We start from the raw sequence: 21,080 nt of genomic DNA, 5'->3' as shown, positions 1-21,080 counted from the left end.
AATTATTTTTAATATAATTAAATAATGGCAGTTACAATCAGATTTCCTGTTCCTTTGTTTATATCTGACTGGACCAATTGATCTATTGCCTTCACATTTTGATGATGATGATGATGATGATGATGATATCATCTCTTGGGAAGGATAATAGCAAGCATGATAATAAAAAAGGGAACATACTTTTAATAATATTTTTGTCCACTCTTTATAGGTGGACAAAAATGCCAAATCTAGTCTAAATATCTGGCTGACTATGTGATCAACCATAATAATAATTTATTAAATTAATATGCCACCTGACTCCCAGTGACTCTGGGCGGTTTACAATTGTTAAAACATTTAACAAGGAACAATAGAAAAAAAACACAAAAACAGCACAAGAACAATGGCAAAGAAAATAAAATAGTTGCCAGCACAAATGACAATTGTCTTCATGATCAATAATTTTTAAACAATGAACTGCTGCACTGCCTCAGGGACTGAGGCAGGTATTATGATAACTCATAAGGAGAGTACAGGTAGTCCTCATTTAGTAACCACAATTGGGGCCAGCAATTCAGTCATTAACCAAAGCAGTCACTAAGTGAAAGCATGACTGTGCTTATGATCTTACTTCAGCTTTCCTTTGCTTTACAGACCTGCAAAGGTTGTAAATGTGAGGATTGGTTGCAAAGTTATTTTCTCATTACCATCATAACTGCGAAAGGTTGCTGTCTGAGGCAATCACTAGACAAGGACTGCCTGTACATGCTTGTCAGAAAGATCTTAATCTTGATAAGGAAGGGCTGATGAGCCATGTTCAGTTTAGTCTTAAAAGAAAGGAGAGAATCCTGAGAATCAATCCTGAGAGGTGATTATTATTTCCACTCACAGGAACCAGATTATGACCTAGTAACAGAAATATTGTCTACAGCAGGTAGCACCTCATAGCCAGCCTTGACTAATCTTGAAAATGTTAAGCAGAACTAGACCTGGTTAATAGTTAGATGAGGGATCAGCAGGAAATCCCAGAACTGCAGGCTATCCTGCCAAGTTGAAAAAAATATCCTGGAAAAAGACAAGGCCAAACCACTTCCATGTCATGGTCAAGAAAACTAGATGGATGCATTCATATAATCAGTCAGGAATCTAACTTTACTAAAAAGAGTCCTTATCTTTAATATAGTATCAGGTTCTTTCAGAAACACCTAATGCCAATTCAGTGGATTTTACCTGCAGTTTCTCTTTACCAGGGTGTTATTCACAACTAAAGATATGAATTGCTTCACTTGAAAATAACTGCTTAGGAGAAGATGTCATATGATCTTCCAATCTGTTCATGCACTCTGAACTGGAATAGTAATTTTGCACTCAGGAGTTAACATGTGCTGCTCCAGTCTCTGAAATAGAATTAACACTGTTATCACTGAAAAATTGTATTTCTTTTTTTATTAACACATGGCTCTGTTTATCCATATCAAGGCATCCAGATTTCATCCCTCCGTTTGAGCTCCCATCCTTTTTGGGCTGAGGGCTTTAAAGGTATGCCATGCTCAACCTCCAACTGCACAGAGGTGTAAGGCTTGGACTCAGCCCTGGCACCATGCATTGTTGCTGTTATCTCACCACCCTCCTCTTGCCTTCCCAGCCTATCTTTGGATGCTTGCCCGGCTTGTGTCTGAGCCTGTGACACATGTTCCCTTCTCCTCACAGTGGGAGAGATTATAACGAGCCAGGACAGCCTCAGCTCTTATAGGAGCAACCAGCAGACTGAGCACAGAGAAAAATCCAAAAGAGAAAACCCTATTTTGCAACTGTCTACACATCCAGGAAAAACAGCTTGGGTCTCAGCAAAAGCGCCAAGCCTGAACCAGGAACAATGACACCTGGGCAGATGAATGCCATAGTGCATGAGAAGCAAACAGCAACAGGAGAATGGTCTGCCACTGTGTTTCCTCAAGAGCCTTCCACTCCAGCTCTGGCGCAGAAGTGCCTGCCAGATCAAGGTAAGGTCTAGGAGGTCAGGCATAGAGAAACCAGTCTCCCACTATTTTTGTCAGTCTTTCTGCAGGACAGGCAGGATACTTTTTTTTAATTTTATCAGCTAAAACCAATATGAACATACAAATGCTTTACATAGAATTTTGCATTCAGCACAAATTTACTTGATGCGCCTGAGCCGACTGCATATTCTTAAGTTAATACCTGTCTACATCATTTATTCCAAATGAAAGGTTTGAGAATTTGAGCAAAATATTTCAGGAATTTTTGCCATCTATGTTTAAATGCTGGAGGTAAATGCAACTGTTTCACATTATCTCTGCAGGAAGGACCTATTCCGCAAAAAGCCTCCATTATTTTTTTATGGCTGTTCTGTTTTATTCTATGATGCTTTCTCACCAGAGTAAGTTATAACTGAGATGCAAACTGTTAATGATTTTATATACATGAACATGGATGGATTGTACAACTCATTCAGGAATTATTACACAAGACTTATCTATATACATTATCTTCGCAACAGGGATAGCCACTACATTTGGGAGATGATACTTTGGTAGCATCCCTGAAGTAAGATTTAATCCATTCTTATAACCAATTTCATTAAACCACTGATTTCTCCATCATGTATACAAATAAGTGTCAGATCAAACATGTTTGCTCCTACTGCATTTGCTAGAATTTACTTTCAATTAAAAGTATACAAGATTTAAATCTTAGATGCACCATTTGCACATTAAGTATTACAACTGTCAATTCCACTGAAGTTCAGAACATTATGCTGGTAACTTTAAAAAACATTAGTACATAATAACCAGTGTCATGTGAATACCAATTCAATTTATTTATTACAGTCGTAGACCAGTACAAGCAGAGTGCTTAGTGAATATCTATCTATCTATCTATCTATCTATCTATCTATCTATCTAATAAATGAAAGAAACTTTAAGACAAAGTTAAAATACATTTATAAAACAACCTAACTAGCATCTATGAGTGAGGTCCAGGGTGCAGTCTAACAACATCTAAAATTACAAAGAAGTGCTAATATCTAAAATTTAAATGAATTACAGGTATGTAAAACATGTTTGGCTAGTGGAAAATTGGCCCATCAGGGTCTGGCGGATCTTCTGTGCTACTGCACAAAACCTAGCGACATGCGCTGTAGCAGAAGGCAGTTCATATGTGAGCAGCATCTGGGCATAGGATGAGTCTGAGCGACCAGGTGTCATGTGAATATTATGGTCTAAAGAGGGAAAGTTAAAAACACCAAGTCCTAACCATCAGTAAACCATGATAAAACAGTATGAAAAAATTCTATTGTACAGAGTAACTATGATTATTAATGATAATTTAAAACTTCCTAGTCCCTGAAATGCATATGGGAATACCAGAATTCCTCAGAGTTCATTAATTAGAGAATTTAAATATAAAATTATTTTTACTGATGTTTTGAGCTAAGAACCAAACATATTACTTCCCTCTTATCTTTGGGTGCTTCCTGATACAATCAGTTAAAGACATTGTGCTTCTCTTCTGTTCTTTCTTCTGAAACAAACAAAAAAGAAATAGTGGGAAAATACAAGAGGGTTATAAGTGAAGGGTAGTACTGTCTGCAGTTTCTGTAATTTATTTATTTATACATCATATTTATATAGCTGCCCATCTCACATAAAAGTGACTCTGGGCGATGTACAACACTTAGTTAAAAAACATGAAAGTAACAGAGAAAATATTCAATAAAAACTCTTCTAAAAACGTATTTTATTTCCTCCTCATTTGTTCGTTAGTACAAAATGAAGATTATAAGTTTCTTGGGATTCATTGTTGCTTTGTAAAGCATATTTATGGCATATCATCAGAGTAACAACACCTACAGCAGCCCAAGATGCAACACAATGCTTATTTTTACTTTTTCTAGTATAGATGAATAATTCAGGAAGAAAATTTTGAAGAATTGTTCTCTTTGAAGAAAAGTCACGAATGCTGCAAAGCTCTGGCCAGCAGCTAGTGTAATAGGTACACCATTCAGAGTGTGATCAGTGATGGAGTAAAGGAGAGCTTTCACAGAAAAATGTAAGAGGAGCTGGTCAGCATTCATTTCATCTATTTCTAATTCCCAAACATTTTTAGAAAAGGAAAGTGACTTTTTTCCCATTCTCTCATTCTTACTTTATGATTTTTGACGAAAACTTGGAGGGAAATATTTATGGAATATGAGGCTGGAGGAGGAGAAGAGTGATGGCAGCAGCCACATCTACCCTGCAAACATGGCAGTACAAAAACATTGAAGTGAAGCTCCCTGATGCCTTCTTTGGATCAGTGTAATCTGTTAATTGACAAAAGAAAGTCGACTTTTTCCTGTGCTTGTACCAAGTTAATTATAATTATTAATCTTCATCTGGCCATGCACATAAGCATAATATAGTCACATGCAGTTAATTAGCCATTAGGTTCTAGAAATAAGGACACCAGAGTTCAAACCAGCCTCTTAAGCCCTCCTTGCTGAAACCAGATAAATAAATACTGAATGAGATTTGCTTTGTATCTGTCTATTCTTACTCTCTTCTAACAAATTACTACCTATGTTCCAGGGCTAATCCTTAGAGCTCAATCACATATCTTACTTATTTTCAAGGACATGTCTTTACACCGTAGCCTCCATTTTGTGGCCATCCCACTGCTGAGGGATGTTCCAGCATGAAATTAATGTTTACGCTGATATCAAGGTACAAGAACTCCTAAGTGAAAATGCTAAGACACACAAAGGATGGGAATCAGCTAGGTTCCAACTAGCCCAGCAGGTTTGCTATGGATCATCCCTTTGATCTGGTTGCTGGTCTTGGCACTTCCATGGCCAGTTCAGCTATGTTTGCAAGAGAGAGTGGATAACTCTCTTGCACAAGTATTTTCCTCTTTTTCTCTGAATTCAGAGACTGGAATATTGAATAACAACAACAACAATTATCTTGTCTGCCACCTGATCCAACAGTTCTGGGTGGCTCACAACAAGCAAACAAATTATAATATATATAATTATAATAAAATTAAAGATAAAAGATGGCAAGCATGATGAAGTGAGGGGTATCACACTTTGATGCCAAAGGCCTGGGTGAAGTGCCAGGTCTTCATGGCTCTTCTAAACAACAGCAGATATAAGACTGAATGTAGGTCAGCCAGGAGGTAGACTTTTCCAAAGGGAAGCAAAAGTACACCTAGCTGTTTTTGTGATGCTCAGAACAAATTAGGCTTCTCTTTGCTGGGCTTTTCCTGAGCTTTCAGTATGATGGCTCTTCCACGTTCTTTGGATGGGTAAGTTTCCATCCAAATCTCATCTGACTATTTATTTTAAGGCTAATGGATTCAGGGGAAAAAAAAAATAAGAGCATCAAGGATAAAATTCCCTGATATACTATGCAATGGATTTGATTTTTTAGTACCATGCAACTCAGATTAATGCAGGCCAGTTCACATAACAACTAGGCTGTTAGCAAACCTAAGGGAAGAGGAACCATATGGCACTTCCTTCTTATCTCAGAGCTCACTTACCTGAGAGAGTCTTCCATAAGTTATTTCTCAGGGGATCATGTTACAGGAGAACATGTGATTAAATGAGCGGCCTGGGGCACTCACTGCAGTGTTAGAGGCCAGTCCCATAAGGTGTGGCAGCCAGATAGTGTGAGAAGACCTGGTGGATCAGCATCAGCTTGTAGAAGGGAGTCCAGTAGGAAACCACTAGGCTGGTGATGGGAGCACTACACAATAGCAGGATGGATGGCTAAAGAGATAAGAGGGAAGACAACTGGTGGCCACTGGGACAGGCAGTCCAGCATCAAAATGGGGATGAGGAGCAGTGAAACTTGGTGAAGGCTATTTTTGCTACAAGAATATCAATCTCTCAGTCTTCTAGGATTGTGCTGGTGGAGCACAAGGGAGTTGGTGGGAGAAAAACAAATTAACATGGTTAACTGAAGATTGCTTTGTATGAAAAAGTAAATTCCATAGCTATCACTTGATGAAACTCTGCAAGGTTACAGAAATTTCCTTGCTGTATTTAATAATCAAACCTTACTGTTTACATTTCTAAATATTCTTACTTATATATTTATAGCCTGGCCTTCTTCATTAAGAACTCATAGTACCTTTCTTTAGCTTTATAACCATATTATAAGATAGGTTAGACTGAAAAAGAGTGACTGTCCACAAGTTATTCAGTCATCTACACAGCTGTGCATTGATTAATACCTAGGTCTCTCATCGCTGAACACATCTAATCCTGGCTGAGAATTAACTATGACTTTCTGATCATAGTCATACTTATTTTGAGGCATGAGCAACGCTATATCCATGGCCTGATGTTGGTGTGTTAGGATTGTAATTTTCCTGTCTCCACAGGGTTTCAGCTACAGGACAGAGAAGTGGGGGGCAGGGAGAGAGAATTTTGTCATGTTTTTAACAAAAAGCTCATCTGGGGTGTTTAATTCTGGCAAATCAAAAGAAGCAAGAATCAGACCTGAACATGACAGTCCATCAATAAGAGCAAAACAAAAAAGGAAATTCCTGTTGTTATGGGATACTGGCAAAGCTAAAAAGATAATTGGGATCAGAAATGGATTAGACATATTCACAGAGGATCTATCTATCAACACCTACTAGCTATAGTGTAATACAGAGATTAAAATGGTACTTTGGTGTGCGACAGCTGAGAACTGAGAGGGAACAATAGTAGAATGAGAAACTATAGAGGAAGAGGTGATATGTTTATCTTGGAATTGCTATGCGAGGAAAAATGCTTAAGCCATCTTTCACGTCACAAAGATATCTTGTTCCAGCTTAAGTGTGTGGAAAAGAACACATGTAAAAGATGATAGTCAGTGGTTGACTTGTGCCTCTTAATACAAAGGAGCAGAAAGGAGGATTGATGTGAAGTGGATTTCTGTCATGACCTCGTTGCAAGGCACAAAGACCCTCACAACGTGGATCATGATCATTAAGGAAAAGGGGAAGAAGATAATCAAACCAGGGATTAACACAAGCACCCAAAGGCACCCACACCCATGGACCCATAAACAACTGAAAGGAGAGCCGTCAGAGGAGTGAAGATAAGAAGCACATGGTGCCCCGGAGGACACAACCGTCGCAGGGAGACAAAGAGGACACCGGGGAAAACGCCCAAGCAGCCATCAAGGGTCCCATCAAGAGGGATCGGGGCATTGAGGGGTGGGGAAGCCCGGGGCAATGCAGGAGGGTATAAAAGGGGCACCCCCACACTACCTACCCCGTTCCCGTTTTTCATTCTGTCAGCTATCATTCCAATAAACCAGAAATCCTTAATACCCATTAAGTGAGTCTGTGTCTTATTGCGAAGCGAGGCTGGCCCTGACAATTTCTGACAGCAGATTCAAATAAGCCTTTTTCTGCTCTTTGTTACCTGAGCCAAAGGCAAGTTAAGCAGGCTCTGCTCACACATCATGTTTAATTAAGGAGGGGAGCAGCACATTATTGCATCCAGCAAAATGTACCCAGTTAAATAACTCCTACAACTATTCCACAGGGACTTAAATTTATGTTTGCCCAATCCTAAGAGTTTTCTTACATTGCATAAAGTTTCAGGAGAAAGAAAAGACAATGCAAGTTGGAAAACCTGTATGAAAGAGGCAATTACAGTTCTCCCTCTTAAAAATTTACTTGATTAGTCTATTGCAGTTTTATTGCCCTGTATTGCCTCTTCATTTGTGTATAGATTTAGGATACCTATCTTTAGTCCAGTGAAATATAAGACTGATTTCATTGCCTTAATTACAGTAGTATGGTCATTTTATTAGATATGTTGCATCGCTTCTTTATCTCCTTCCTATCTTGCACTGAAAGTTTCCCTGTTCAAAGAAAAAAAACCTGGTTAGTTATAAAGCTAATATCTGAGGGAGGGAGGTTAGCATAGGAACTTGTGTCTACCTTTTCAGATGATGTTGGAAGAAAGAGCTAACCCTGTTCCTTTGTATTACAGTACCTGTCCAATTTGGAGGCTCTCATAGCTGTTTTGGTTCATTTTTTAAAAAAATATGTTTTACACCATTTTATTCAGTTTAACTTTCACTGATCGCCAAGATTTGTTTTGCAAAGATTAAAAGTGGAATCATAATGCTTCTTGTGACCTAAAAATGTGTTACAAATATTAATGTGATATTGCAGCTTAAGAAGGATACACCACTGAGCCACAGTAATACAGCAGTTGAAGAAATTGGGACCACTTTAGGTAGGCCTACCAGATCTGGGCTGCAAAAATCTGGATGACATCAGAAAGCTTTAGGTATCTCTTTACTGTCATCTAGAGGCCAGCTGGATGTTTGCAGCTCAGATCTAGGGAAACCAAGTTTCCTAATCCACTGAATTTCATTTCTTCCTCACTCTGGAGAAAGCCTGCAAACTCCAGACTAAGTCTGGATGAATCCTGGTAAAGCTTAAGCCATCATCAGCTCAAATGGTTGGAACATAATGCAGTTTTCTTGCTGCAGTCTGTGATGACTGATGAGTGGGCACTGCTATCCTACAAAGTTGTTTACAAACTGATCGGGCAGGTGGCTGACATTTTCACCCAAGTGGTCTAAACACTCTTCCTATGTTTTTGAGAGCTGGGCCCTTTGAGTGTGAGATTCTGTCTCAGCAGGAGCTCTAGTATCGCTGCCCAAGAACAACCTGGCATCCAATGACGTATTAGACTTTTTCTACAAAGAAAAAGCAAACCTACCCCAAATTCGGACTACAAAGCACCCCTTTCACACCTCCCTCAGTATCTGCTTAACACTAACACTGAAACTAATGATCCACAGACTCCTACCTAGGCATAGGTTTTTTAAAGAGAAAATGTCAAGCCAAGTTAAATTTCTAAAAGTAGAGGTGCTATGTAAGTAAGCTGGCCTGGAAATCGAACTCTGTGCTCTGGAAAGTCTTCTTACTTTCATAGATGTAAATGGGCCAGTTAAGGTTACTCAGAGGAGAAAAAAAGGGAAACAATCAGCAAATGCTCAAACTTCTGTTTCTCAGTTTCTCTCCCTTCAGTTTTAACCTGATACATTCCTCAGAGCTCAAGGTAATGTATATGATTTTATACAATGGCAACAACTTTGTGAGATGGGTTTGGGTGAGACACTGATTGGATTAATAGCACATTCTGTGAGATGAATGGACACTGAATGTCTGCAGCACAAAACTAACCACTACACCATGTATAACTGTGTATAGTGTTACACTTGATGCTACTTTCTAGGTTCATGACAAGATTTTAGCTTAGAATTTTCACTGCAGAATTCTGGTGGTATATTGACAAACAATATTAACTTGAGGTAAGCCTAATTATGATGATTAGAGACATTGATTTTTCTCCGTTAGACTAATTTCAGGAAAAAATAGTTCCAATCTAAAGAAAAAGTACATTTGTACAGCATAATTATCTCTACATCTCTTTCGGAGATCTTCCTCTAGTTAAAAAGAGAGAGAGAGAGAGAGATAAAAGTAGACAGTTAGAAAATGGCTAGGTAGCAGAGGAAAGAAGAAAGGCAGGCAGGCATCTTGAACCATAAGTAGAAGATACACTTATTGGTACATGGAGATCCATCTGTTTCCAAGCAGAAGTGTCTTGTGCATGACTATTATTGATTAAACATATCTGAGAAATACCTCCACTTGATTCCTGAGATTCAGTTCAGGGCCACTGGATGAATAACAGGATGAATGAAATCATATGGTTACAAAGTCCACAGTGCTGATCTGTTCCCCTTTTAATATGGCAAGGGAAGTTAATTTGAAAAAAAAATGAATATGATAGTTGTTATGTTTTTAATTTAAAAATCAATTATATTGGGAAATGAGGAGAAAGATAAGTCACTTCCTTCTGTTGATGAAGACAACGAAAGGAAAGAAGGGAGGACAAGATGAAGAAATAAAGATATCAAGAACAAATGTGGTCATGTTGCATTTAGGTTTGATATTGCTAGACATGGACGTGTACAGACATTTCTGCCAATTATTAAGTATTACTTAACACTTTCCTCTTTAGTTTTATTTTTATGCAATCCTCTCTTAGGCTTTCAGCTATTTTGATTTTTTCTTTAATTTGGAAACTTAAAAAAAGATAAGATAGAGAAATCTAAAGACATCCATGAGAAAGCAAGGCTGCTGAAATTCTGCACAATGTTGAGTGCTCATAAAAGTATTATGAAACAAGTTAAGTTGATCTGAATGATAAAGACATTGTGATCTACAGTTGCTTGGCCACTTGCCCTTTCCTGTTTGTTTGTTTGTTTGTAACCCCAGGTGGGCAGCAAAAGCAGGAGACTCTTCACTGTATTTCTGATTGGGCTGCCATGATAGACAGATGCAACCTTTTCCCCTTTAACAGTACCAATTACATCTGAATCCCATCCTTCCTTTACAAAATTTAGATTTGTTTACGTCCTCAGAGTTCTTAAATATATTACATTTGTATTTGATACTTTTATAACTATTTGTTCCTACTGGACTAAAGACAGTACAACATTTTAAACAAGCAAATACCCCTATATTGTCCCAAACTGGGACAAAGTTTGAGTTTTCCAAGGCCACGCAGTGCTTTGAATCAGTTCCACACATTTAAACTCAAATAGCTTTAGCTACTACATCATAGTAAAGGGGGGGGGGGGAAGATGCAGTGGAAGAGGAACATTGTTGCTACGGGATATTTACTGTTACAAAGTGAAGTTTGCCCACTGAAATGTAAAAAAAAATAGCAAACATGGGGTATATTTTTCTTCTGTTATGAATCATGCCTGATGGCTTCTGCTATGAATCATCTACAAAATGAAATCATAATATAGGCATATCTCATCTCTCTGAAATTGACTCAGCCGTCACTAAGATTAAGCAGCTTACATACCTCTCAATAGACTCTTTCAGACTCTTCAAAGATTCAGGCAATTTTTTCTCAAGAATTATACTAGATCATTTTGGACATGTAAAAAAAGCCAAAAATTGTGGATACAAATAAATACACTAATTCAGAAGATTTTAAAGACCAAAGTACAATTGAAACCAGAGACTTTTTTTGGGTGGGATTAATGGACAGACAGCTAGAAAAAAAGTCATGGAACTTTGTCTTTATATATGACAACTGCAGTGAGATTATTATATGCTCATAAGTGGAAAAGTTCGACACTACCCACAATAGAGGAATGGTTGGTGAAAATGATGGAACTTGCAGAGATGGCTAAATTGACCTCCATGATTAAAGACAATAGGTACATTTATGGCTGACTGGAAACCCCTTATAGACTTTTTGCATGAAACAGAAAAAAAAGCACTTATGACTTGTGGTTTTGATGATCAGGAAAAAAAAGGATAATTAAAAAGTGAGCTTTTTTTGCAATCATAGACTAAGAGTTAACTTTGTAATCATATTTGCTGCAAAGGAAATTGGAAGCTTCTTTTTATTTCTTTTTATCTGTTCTTTCTGCACTTTTGTCTTTACTTTTTCTTTCTTTGTTTTCTTTATTCTGTATTAATTTGTGTTTTTATGTTCTCTTTAAAACTTTTAATAAAATTTATAAATATATAAAAAATTATACTAGATCACTTGTTGGAAGGTTTCTCCCCAGCTTAAAACAAGGAATTGTACTGTATATTGGAACATGAAAAAGAAAGTTTGGTTACAGAGGATAAGGTAGACTTCAGGAAAATTCCATACGTGGTGCTGTATTTGGCCCTTGGCTGTTGTGGAGTTAGCATCAAATCCCTGGGTGATGCCTGTTTTTGCCAGTGTGTTTTACAATCCCATATTTGAAAAGTGACTCATTGTTGCCTCCCAGATGAGTAAAGCTTGTAGGGAGCATTTTTGTCCCAAAGTCTCGAGAAATGTTCATTCTCTAAAAGGGAGCTATCATTCCCATTGTTCTCATAAATATCGCACACATACCTATCTGTATTTTAATCTCAAGACAAACATACCTGAAATTGCTGGACTTCTGGGTCGGAAGTTGTAGTTTCTCTGCTGTTACAAATTACACATATTTTTGCAACTTAACACAGAGGAGGGCAGCTTCCTAGCCCAATGACCATTTTCCCAAATAAACGAGCAGACCTGTATGTATGGAGGCAATGCATCTCTAATTTGGAACATAAAGTTGCAACAATTAATTTTAAATCATATTGTAAAATGAGAGTTTCTATTTAAAGAACAGGATATTTAAATCATTCATTAATGGTTAAAAAAAAGTAAAATATCAGTAGTGCTATTGGCTGATACCTTGATTATGTGCCATTAAGTTAATGTTGACTCTTAGTGACATCACAGACATATTTTTTTCAAGATGATCTCTCCCCAGTCTGGCCCTCCACGTCTTCCAACAGTGCATACATTGGTGCTGTAATCAAGTCCATCCACCTTGTTGCTGGTTGTCTTCTTCTCTTTCCTTCCACATTTCCTAATATTATCGACTTCTCAAGGGAGCTGGGTCTTTGCATAATGTGCCCTAAGTAGAATAATTTGAGCCTGGTCATTTATACCTTGAGTGAGAATGAGTTGATTTGTTCAATGATCCATTTGTTTGTTTTTTAGGATAAGTGTGGTATTCTCAGGAGTCTTCTCCAACACCAAAGTTCAAAAATATCAATGCTCTTTCCATCCTGCTTCTTCATAGTTCACCTTTCACTTCCATAGAACGTCACAGGAAAAACCAATGCCTGCACGATTCTGATCTTTGTAGGTGTAGACACATGGCATTTGAATAACTTTTCCAAGGGCTTCATTGCATTTATCAAAAGGCTCAGATTCATTTCTAAAATCAAATGCTAAAGGTCCTTTACACTTCCCACTGAATCTTAAAACATATAGATTATTTTTAAAATAATCAAGTTTGAAATATCTTACTAAGTATTATGCCAGCAGCCTAATTCTAACAGTATCTATAATAGGGTGAGAAGAGGGAGGAAATTATATTCCCCTAATCTGATCTGTTTCTATTGGTTTACAGAAGACAAGGTTGAGAGGAGACATGATAGCTGTCTTCAGATACCTGAAAGGCTATCACACTGTAGAGGGTTTGGACTTATTCTTACTTTTTCCAGAGGCTAAGACTGGAGCTAATGGAATGAAACTTCAAGGATGTAGATACAGGTTTACTATTAAGAACTTCTCCAGAGTAAGAGCTGTCAATCAGTGGAATAGGTTACCTCATGCAGTGGTATCTTTCCCTTCACTGAGGTTTTCAAATAGAGGCTGGATAGTCATCTATTGGGGATGGTGTAGTGAATCCTGCAGTGTGCAGGAGGTTGGACTTAGAGACCTCTTAGCGCTCTTCCTACTCTGTCATTCTATGATTTCATGAAACAGCAGGTAGGAGGTTGATTTTCCAACAGACAGAAACATTTGTTCCTCCTTTGGGCTGAAAAATACCCATCTTCTACAAGGAACTCCTGTACAAAACGAAAGGGATGTTGGAAAATTGTCCGGCTCCAAGGCCAATTTGGACATCGCCTGGAGCACTTCGATTTCCCGGTGCTACAGGTTTCCGTTTTTTCGCTACACGAGAGAATGCTTTTCTCGGCGCGATTTTAACTGAGTTCTCTGAAGGTCCTCCTGGGACCAGAACTGCAGAGTCATTCGCTCGCACACACGCATGCGGCACGAAGGGAATGTCCCCCCGCCGGGTGCGGGGCGGTGGAAGGCTGCCATTACGAGGGCTCGGGTTCGTCTCCTAGCGGTCCAGCTGCAATTGGCTTTTTGCTCCAGCTGGCGACTGAGCACCTTCCCAGTCCTGGGTCCTCTTGGGCTGCGCGCGCACCTCCCTGCCGGGCTTGGATTCAAGGACGGGCACCACCCTCCAGCCCTGCAGAAAAGAATAGGAACTCGCGGAGAAACGTAACGGCTATCTGCGGAAGAAACGGGCGTCGATCCATTTGGGAACCTTGCAAATGCTAAGTCCATAATTCTCAGATAAAGGGGAGTAGGTAACAAAAATGCTTCCCTATCTTTTTTCAGAGCCACAACAGGCGCCATTTTTCCTCCCAAAGAGAACTTTGAGAGCAAGTGTGGACTGATTTTAATCTTGGGCAGTAGCAAGCGATATGCCATCTACCCCAGTTAGTTAAAGGAAGGGATGCAGGAATTCCCAGACCCGGAAGGAAGAGGATTTAAGCTATGCTGTAGAAGGGGATCAGCCGTCAATCTAGCGAAGATTTCCTGTGTGCGCGTCTGCTGCTCGTCCAGAGCTGCCTTCCCCGACTTCACCGTCCACCAGAAGATTTCTTCTACAACTCCCATAATTCCAAGATGGAGTGGCCATTGACCTTGATGACGGGAATTTGTAATCTGGGATGTTTGGAAGGTAGCAGATTCGGGGGATGCTCCTCCTGCCCTCCCTCCAGCGGTAAAAGAGAGAAAGATTCAGCACTCTCCAGCCCATCTTCTGGGAAGGTGCAAATATCTAAGGGCTATAATACCCAAACCAGTGAACCACATTTATGTGAATCCAGTTTGTGAGGTCAGATTAGAGATCAGCCTGTTATATTAACCCAGAATACTGGATTTATTTTTCCTTACAATTGAAGATTAGGTTGAGGAAACAAGTAAATGGCTACAAACCCAGCAAGAGAGAGCATTCCCCAAATCAGGGTGAATTAATTTGCTTACCTGATCCCAAGCATAAAATGGTGCTCTTCCCATGCCATGTTCCTAACACCCCAAACTGGAAAAGTTACCCAGGCATCTGAATACAAAACCCCACAAATACTGGTCCTCTCCACTAAAATTGTAACAGCAATAATGCAGAAGGTTAATGATGAGTGGTTTTACATATTGCTTGCTTAACCAACATTTACTGCATGAAACAAATTAGTTCACACAATAGGCTAAGCCAAAACCAAGAAAATCAGATTATGGTTTAGTGCAAAGTACGAACCTAGTCAATGTACTACTCTCATTTTGAAATACACAAGTAATAAAGTTAACACAGTACTTTCATGAAAGGGGTTCAAGTTCAATTCATTTCCAGATACAGCTGAGGGGGAAAAAGCCTCAGTCCTTGCTTCTGTTGCTGGACCAATAATCAGAAAGTGTTTCCCATGTTCTTAAGCTTCCTGAGGCTCATATTTTCTAATAGCAAAGTAGGTCCAGTGGTCTTGAATTACTCCCTTAATATTTTAGTTTTGCTTCTTAGTCCATTCTGTTTGATAAATTAAGGCAGTAAACACATGTGTTTGAAATACTGATGCTGATCACATTTGAAAATACACAAAGATTGTTTTGATCTCCATTTTAAGGACAGCAAAATTATTTTAAACCTTTTCCTGTTTTAAATTTTAATGTCATTTCTAAAATGTGCTTGTAAAAATTTAATTCTGAGCCTTTTACAGTGAAATTATACAATGTACCTAAGGCAGATAGAGGTAGCTGCACCAAAAAAAAAAAAAAAGCCATTTCCAAATGTTATGCAAAATTCTAGGACATTAATATTAAGACATATTAGTACAATAAAGGAAAAGGGTAAATGGGAGGTTATTAAGAACAGCATTAATAGTATTTAATAAATATTAACATGTTTAATACATTATTATTATTATTATTATTATTATTGATTGTCCATAAGAAAGAAGACTATTCATTTCAGCTGAAATCAGACTATATATACACACACACACACACACACACACACACACACACACATACTTTTTTAAAGGAAAGATAAAAACTAATACAAACTGATATAAACTAAGGAAAAAAGGAAAAAGAAAGCAAAGAGAAAGCAAAAATTGCAAGGAAGACAAAAGGGTAAAGAAAAATAGAAAAGAAAAGATAAAAAGAAGTAGGTTCTGATATTCTTCACAGCAGTTATAAGTACAATTATATTTTAACCTCTCAAGTTACATCATGATACTCTTTCTATAATCTATCCTGTGTAATCATCAAAGCCATAAACCATGAATTCCACTTCTTTTTTCATTTTTACGCAAAAAGTCCATAAGAGGTTTCCAGTCACCAATAAATGTAGATAATGTCTTTTCTCTAAATAGATAGGTTAATATCTTTTTTTTTTTTTACTTTATGGTACGATAAAGTTAAACTTGATGTGGACTATATAATTTGCTTTTGTAAACCAAATTCAATTTCCCAATCATATATAATGCACTTTAATGCTAAGACAGTCTGGAACGTTATATCTGATTTGCAACAGCGTCTTTTAATATCCCTCTCTTTCTTCCCTCAGGTGCTGCTGGTGAGCAAGACATCAATTCTGCTGAGAATCTGGATGACACTGAAGACAATGAGGAGTTCCTAGAGAAGCTCATAACCATCACCTCCAAGAGCTTACCGAAACTGGAGGTAGAGGAGAGATACAACATAACCAAGGAGCTAGGCAGTGGCTCCTATGGACACGTTCTACAGGTTCAACATTGTGAGAGAGGTAACGGTATTTAAGGGTAATGACCCTTTGATTGGGTTTATATAATATGGATAGGAACAGGCAACCTGTGTCTGCTGATATATCTGTTTGAGCATCTCAGGCTCCCCATTTCCATTATTTCTTAGATTCTTTCAATAAAAAATAAATATATGGAAAACTGGTATTCTACAGAACAAAGAGCCAGCCTGATGTGCTAAAGAGCATCCTGAGGAAGGGGCAGGGGGTAAGGGAATGACCTTATCAAGTGTGGTCATGCTCTGTCAGCAGCTGACATGGAAGCCATAGCTACTCAGGGTCTACTCTCAGCAGGTGCGATGAGAGCCCAAACACCTTTGTCCTCTTTGGATCCAAATACTACCCACCTTTATTTAGCCCAGTGGAAAGCAAACCTGTGGGAGCCATGAACTCATTTGGAATATTTTTAAGCCTATCATGTTTGCTCACACACAATGGCCATCAGAGATTGCCTGTTCACCAAATAACTCCCCCTGTGTGTACAGCAAGGATGCCCATATTGGCTCTGAAGCAGCTTTGCCCATGCCAGATGCAAATAATGCACACTTCTATACTAGCCTATGGTTCGTCTTAACCACGGAGCATCGAAGAAGACACAGTGACTCATTCCATATATATTAAACCATAAACCTTGATTTACAAATTCCCATTGCTGGGTTCACACATCACACTAAGCCAAAACTGAACAAATCACTTTCTAGGTTAGAAAAGTGTGTGTGAAGCCAGCCCATGATAAACTATGCTATTCTTTGTCTGAGTTCATTCTGCTGCCCATTCGGTTCAGATAGATTTCTGAAAATCATCTTAGAAACTCTTGTTCATAGGCCCCCTTTTTAAGAATTTGCTTAATTATGGGGAATTTAAGAGTTCTTAATGCTAAGCCCAGGTTGTGGGATTAATTCTTGATTTAGCAAGTCCTGGCTTGGGCTGAGCTCAACCCATGCTGCTTGCTGCCCTCGTCCAGCTCACACTGCCTACAATTAATTAGCTGTGTCATCCCAGATATGTGGGCAGCTGCCAACAAGCAGGCACTGTTTTGGCAAAGCAAGACGCAGCAGTTAGAGCAGCAAGTTTGCTAGCTTCCCCACTGTAGGACATAAAGAAGGAAGCAATCCTTAAGAAAAATGCAAGTGGATGGCAAGCTGGACAGCATCCGAGCAAGTAAAATTCTGAGCACAGGATATGGATGGCTGCTTTTTTTCTGCTATACAGATTCCCCTTATTGTTTAATCAGCTAGCTTCACAGTGCCACCTAGTGGGGTAATACTGATATTAAAGTAACATCTCCAAATTTTGTTCAGCTTGGGGTGATTTCATGGGTATGTCCCTGTAATTTTCTCAGCAACAGTAGGAAAGGGTTTTACCTTGGCCTTCTCCCAGGACTTGTTCCCCCTTCCCAGTTTGGCTTACAGCCTTGGGACTCTATGAAGGTCTCTCACTGAAGTACTAACTGGGACTCCTTAGTTTCTGAGCCCAGAAAGAGTCAGATATTGCTGTTTGCTGGGACAGTGATATGCAGTGGCTAATTTTAAAATAACAAAAAATTATCACCATTATCCTGCATGCTCCATATCTTTTGATTCCAAACCCCCTTCCTTTAAATCAAGGATGACCAGCCCTTAAGGATGTCAGACACAGCTTATGAGTGCACAAGCTGCAGATGAGCCAAAAGTGCCTGATTTCCCATATTTCTCTCTTCTTCAGAATGAACTCTGGGAGAAAAATTTCCTTGTTTGCTGTTACTTGGTGGTTTACCCTGCAGAATCAAAACCAGCACTGAATGGATAGCCAGTACTAGGACATTTTTCAGTCTAAATCCTAAAAGATATCCATGTCTTGCTAAGAGACAAGTCTGAAATAGCTGCATTTCATCAGCCTGTCTGCATCTCTTAGCACATCTGCAGAGAAAGCAGTTCTAGCCAGGTCTGGTCTCTCTTTCTCTGCAAGTCTTTGTAAAAATTGTTATGGTTTACTTTCAGCCTCATTCCTCATTTGCAAAAAAGGAATTGTTATATGATTAAGAAAATCAACATTACCAGATGCAAAGATGAGGGCTTTAAAGTTCATTGGCATTTGCAGGTCAAAATGCATTGCAGAGATCACCAGTGTATTTGTCTGGTCTTTTGAGATGCTTTTGTGAATGGCCATCTCTAAAACAGAATATCACATGCAACAGTACTGCAAGCAGATCAAGAGTTCAGAAAGGCTTCTCCTGTACCATCTAGTGTGCTGTGTAAATCTTGATGTAACCCTGGCATATGATGGCATCTGATTATCGTTACACTAAAATACAGTAGTAGAGGGCCAGTTTGCTGTAGTGGTTAAGGCACCAGGCTAGAAAATGGAAGACTTGTGTTCTAGTCCTGCCTTAGGCACAAAGCCATCTGGGTAACTTTGGGCCAGTCACTCTCTCTCAGCCCTAGAAAGGAGGCAGTGGCAAACCACTTCTGAAAATGATGCCAAGAAAACTGCAGGGATTAGTCCAGGCAGTCACCAGGAGGCACCACTGACTTGAAGGCATACAAAAAAAAAGTGTTAGTGACGCTACGCTTGTTTCTATAGCACCTCGGCATCCCTTAATATCTATTCATTGCAATATATCCTTGCTTGCAGGAACCTCAATGGCTTTGAAGCTGATGTCCAAGGAACACACAGGGAGACGGGAGTTCCTGTGGGAATATTGTATTGCTCTCTGCCTTTCCTCACACCCTACCCTTCTTCGAACCACTGGCAGTGCTTTTGAATCATCCATTTTTTATGGATTTGCACAGGAGCTGGCACCGGTTGGAGATCTCTGTGCTATCCTGAACTTGGGGGTATAAAAGTCTAAAGACTTTAAGGGCACTACAACTGGGAGAGCCTCAAAAAGCATGGGAGGTGGTAGGGTGATATGTTTTGAATGGAGGAGAGTGAAGGGTAGGGGTAACTGTTAGATATGAGGAGAGTTTGCAGTAAGTTTTTCAGCTGTGCTGCAAGTCCTGCTTGCAATTAGAATAGTAGAACAGCCAGTGCATTAAATGCTACTTCATTTATTAGGCATTTTTCTCCATCCACCTGGGCTGGGTACTCTTTTATTCTTTGAAGTCCCACAGTATACTTTGCTATACATATATTTGGCCTTTCTCTTTTTATGTTCCCAGGTTGAGCAGATGATAATTTTGGTGATACAATTATACAAATATGTATAACTCTTTTAGAGAGTACTAGCTTCTCACAAGATTAGCCAATCTATATTATTTATGCACAGCTTCTCTGGCAAACTTGAAAAAAGCATTTTTCCATAACTTTTCAAAACAAAGTCTGTTTGATTAGCTGCGGGGAGGGTGCTTTCAAATTGGCCCCACTGAGATCCTGGGGATTCTGTGGGGCTTTTCTGTAACTCCGCTTCTTCTTTTTCAACAGGAGGGTCTTCCTGAGGTGCAAGTGAAACGGTGTGCAGCCCAGTTGGCTGATGCACTGGATTTCATGCATGGCAAGGCCTTGGTGCACCGGGACATAAAACTAGACAACGTGCTGCTTTTTGACCGAGAATGCCAGAAGGTGAAATTAGGTGACTTTGGCCTGACACGACTGGAAGGCACCCAGATATCTGCTATGTCTAGTGTCTTGCCATATTCCCCACCAGAACTCTGCCTGCTAGAGAGGACAGAGTCTCTAGCTCTGGACTCAAGCCTTGACATTTGGGCCTTTGGAGTGTTGCTGTTCTGTATTTGTACTGGTTGCATCCCTTGGGATATGGCAATGAGCCCTGATCCTAAGTTTGAAGAATTTAGCATCTGGCAGAATCGCACAGTCCCAGGTGAGGCTCCGGGCCTGTGGAAAGTTTTCACAACTCCAGTCTTGCGCATGTTCTGCCGCCTCATGACTCTTGACCCTAACCGTCGTAGCCCTGCTGTTGAAGTGAACAAATACTTGCACCTGCCTTGGCGAGTGGGTTGTTCTGAAAAGACCCAGGATGATTCTCTGAAGGCAATCAGTTCTGCTGCCTTCCTCAAGGGCCCTAGTGGGGACAATACTGAACTGGGCAGAAACTCCAGGGAGAATTGCCTTGGGCAAATACAACCCGGACTCATTGTCCCAGAGAAAACTCATACCATACAGATGCGTCCCAGCCCTGGAAGCAATCCCAGCCCACAGGAAGGTTCAAGGCTAAATGGGGCTGGGCTTGAGCCCTGAAGAAAGTTTCAGCTCTGAAGATAATGGCTCCTTCCACCAAGGGAGAGAAGGAGGACTCCAATGCTATCTTATCTGCTTCCTGTTAAGGAAGAGTAAAACTAGCCACTCCATAGGCTTTCAGAATAGGACTGCCTGTGCATAGCTCAGCTCTGTGGTATCCATGTAGCATTATGATATCTAGGAACAGTTCTAGAGAATTTTTTTTTCTGGAATAGGAATCCATTTTTCCTTTTTCTTTTTAATGGTGCATCCAGATAACAACATTGTTGCACCATCTGCAACAATAATATCGGTGTTAAATCGTTATGGTTCAGTATTTCCTGCTTTATCCTCCCATGCATTTTTTAAGATCTCATTTGAAAGAAGGTGCAATTGCAGTACTAGCCTGTCTAGTTCTGACTTCTCAGGATACTGTCCTTTTAATATCATCCTCCTCTTTGCAGATCCTGTGTGTGTTGTTGCTTCCTGGTTGGGAAT

General features: G+C 39.5%; 2 protein-coding genes across 2 annotated transcripts in view; both read left to right on the top strand.

The window, feature by feature from the left end:
- Positions 1 to 21,080, top strand: part of NAT14 (N-acetyltransferase 14 (putative)) — a 132,299-nt gene that overhangs the window by 43,025 nt on the left and 68,194 nt on the right. The gene's annotated exons all lie outside the window — the stretch shown is intronic.
- Positions 1,720 to 20,743, top strand: LOC134497364 (uncharacterized serine/threonine-protein kinase SBK3-like). Its single transcript, XM_063303026.1, has 4 exons — positions 1,720 to 1,985; positions 16,215 to 16,412; positions 19,041 to 19,243; positions 19,830 to 20,743. Exons 1-4 carry the CDS (start codon positions 1,859 to 1,861, stop codon positions 20,601 to 20,603), a joined length of 1,302 nt encoding a protein of 433 aa, XP_063159096.1. The 5' UTR covers positions 1,720 to 1,858; the 3' UTR covers positions 20,604 to 20,743.

Source organism: Candoia aspera, chromosome 4 (assembly GCF_035149785.1).
Source record: "Candoia aspera isolate rCanAsp1 chromosome 4, rCanAsp1.hap2, whole genome shotgun sequence".
Lineage (NCBI taxonomy): Eukaryota > Metazoa > Chordata > Lepidosauria > Squamata > Boidae > Candoia > Candoia aspera.
The sequence above is the reverse complement of the archived record's forward strand: the minus strand, read 5'-3'. Positions and strand labels throughout refer to the sequence as shown.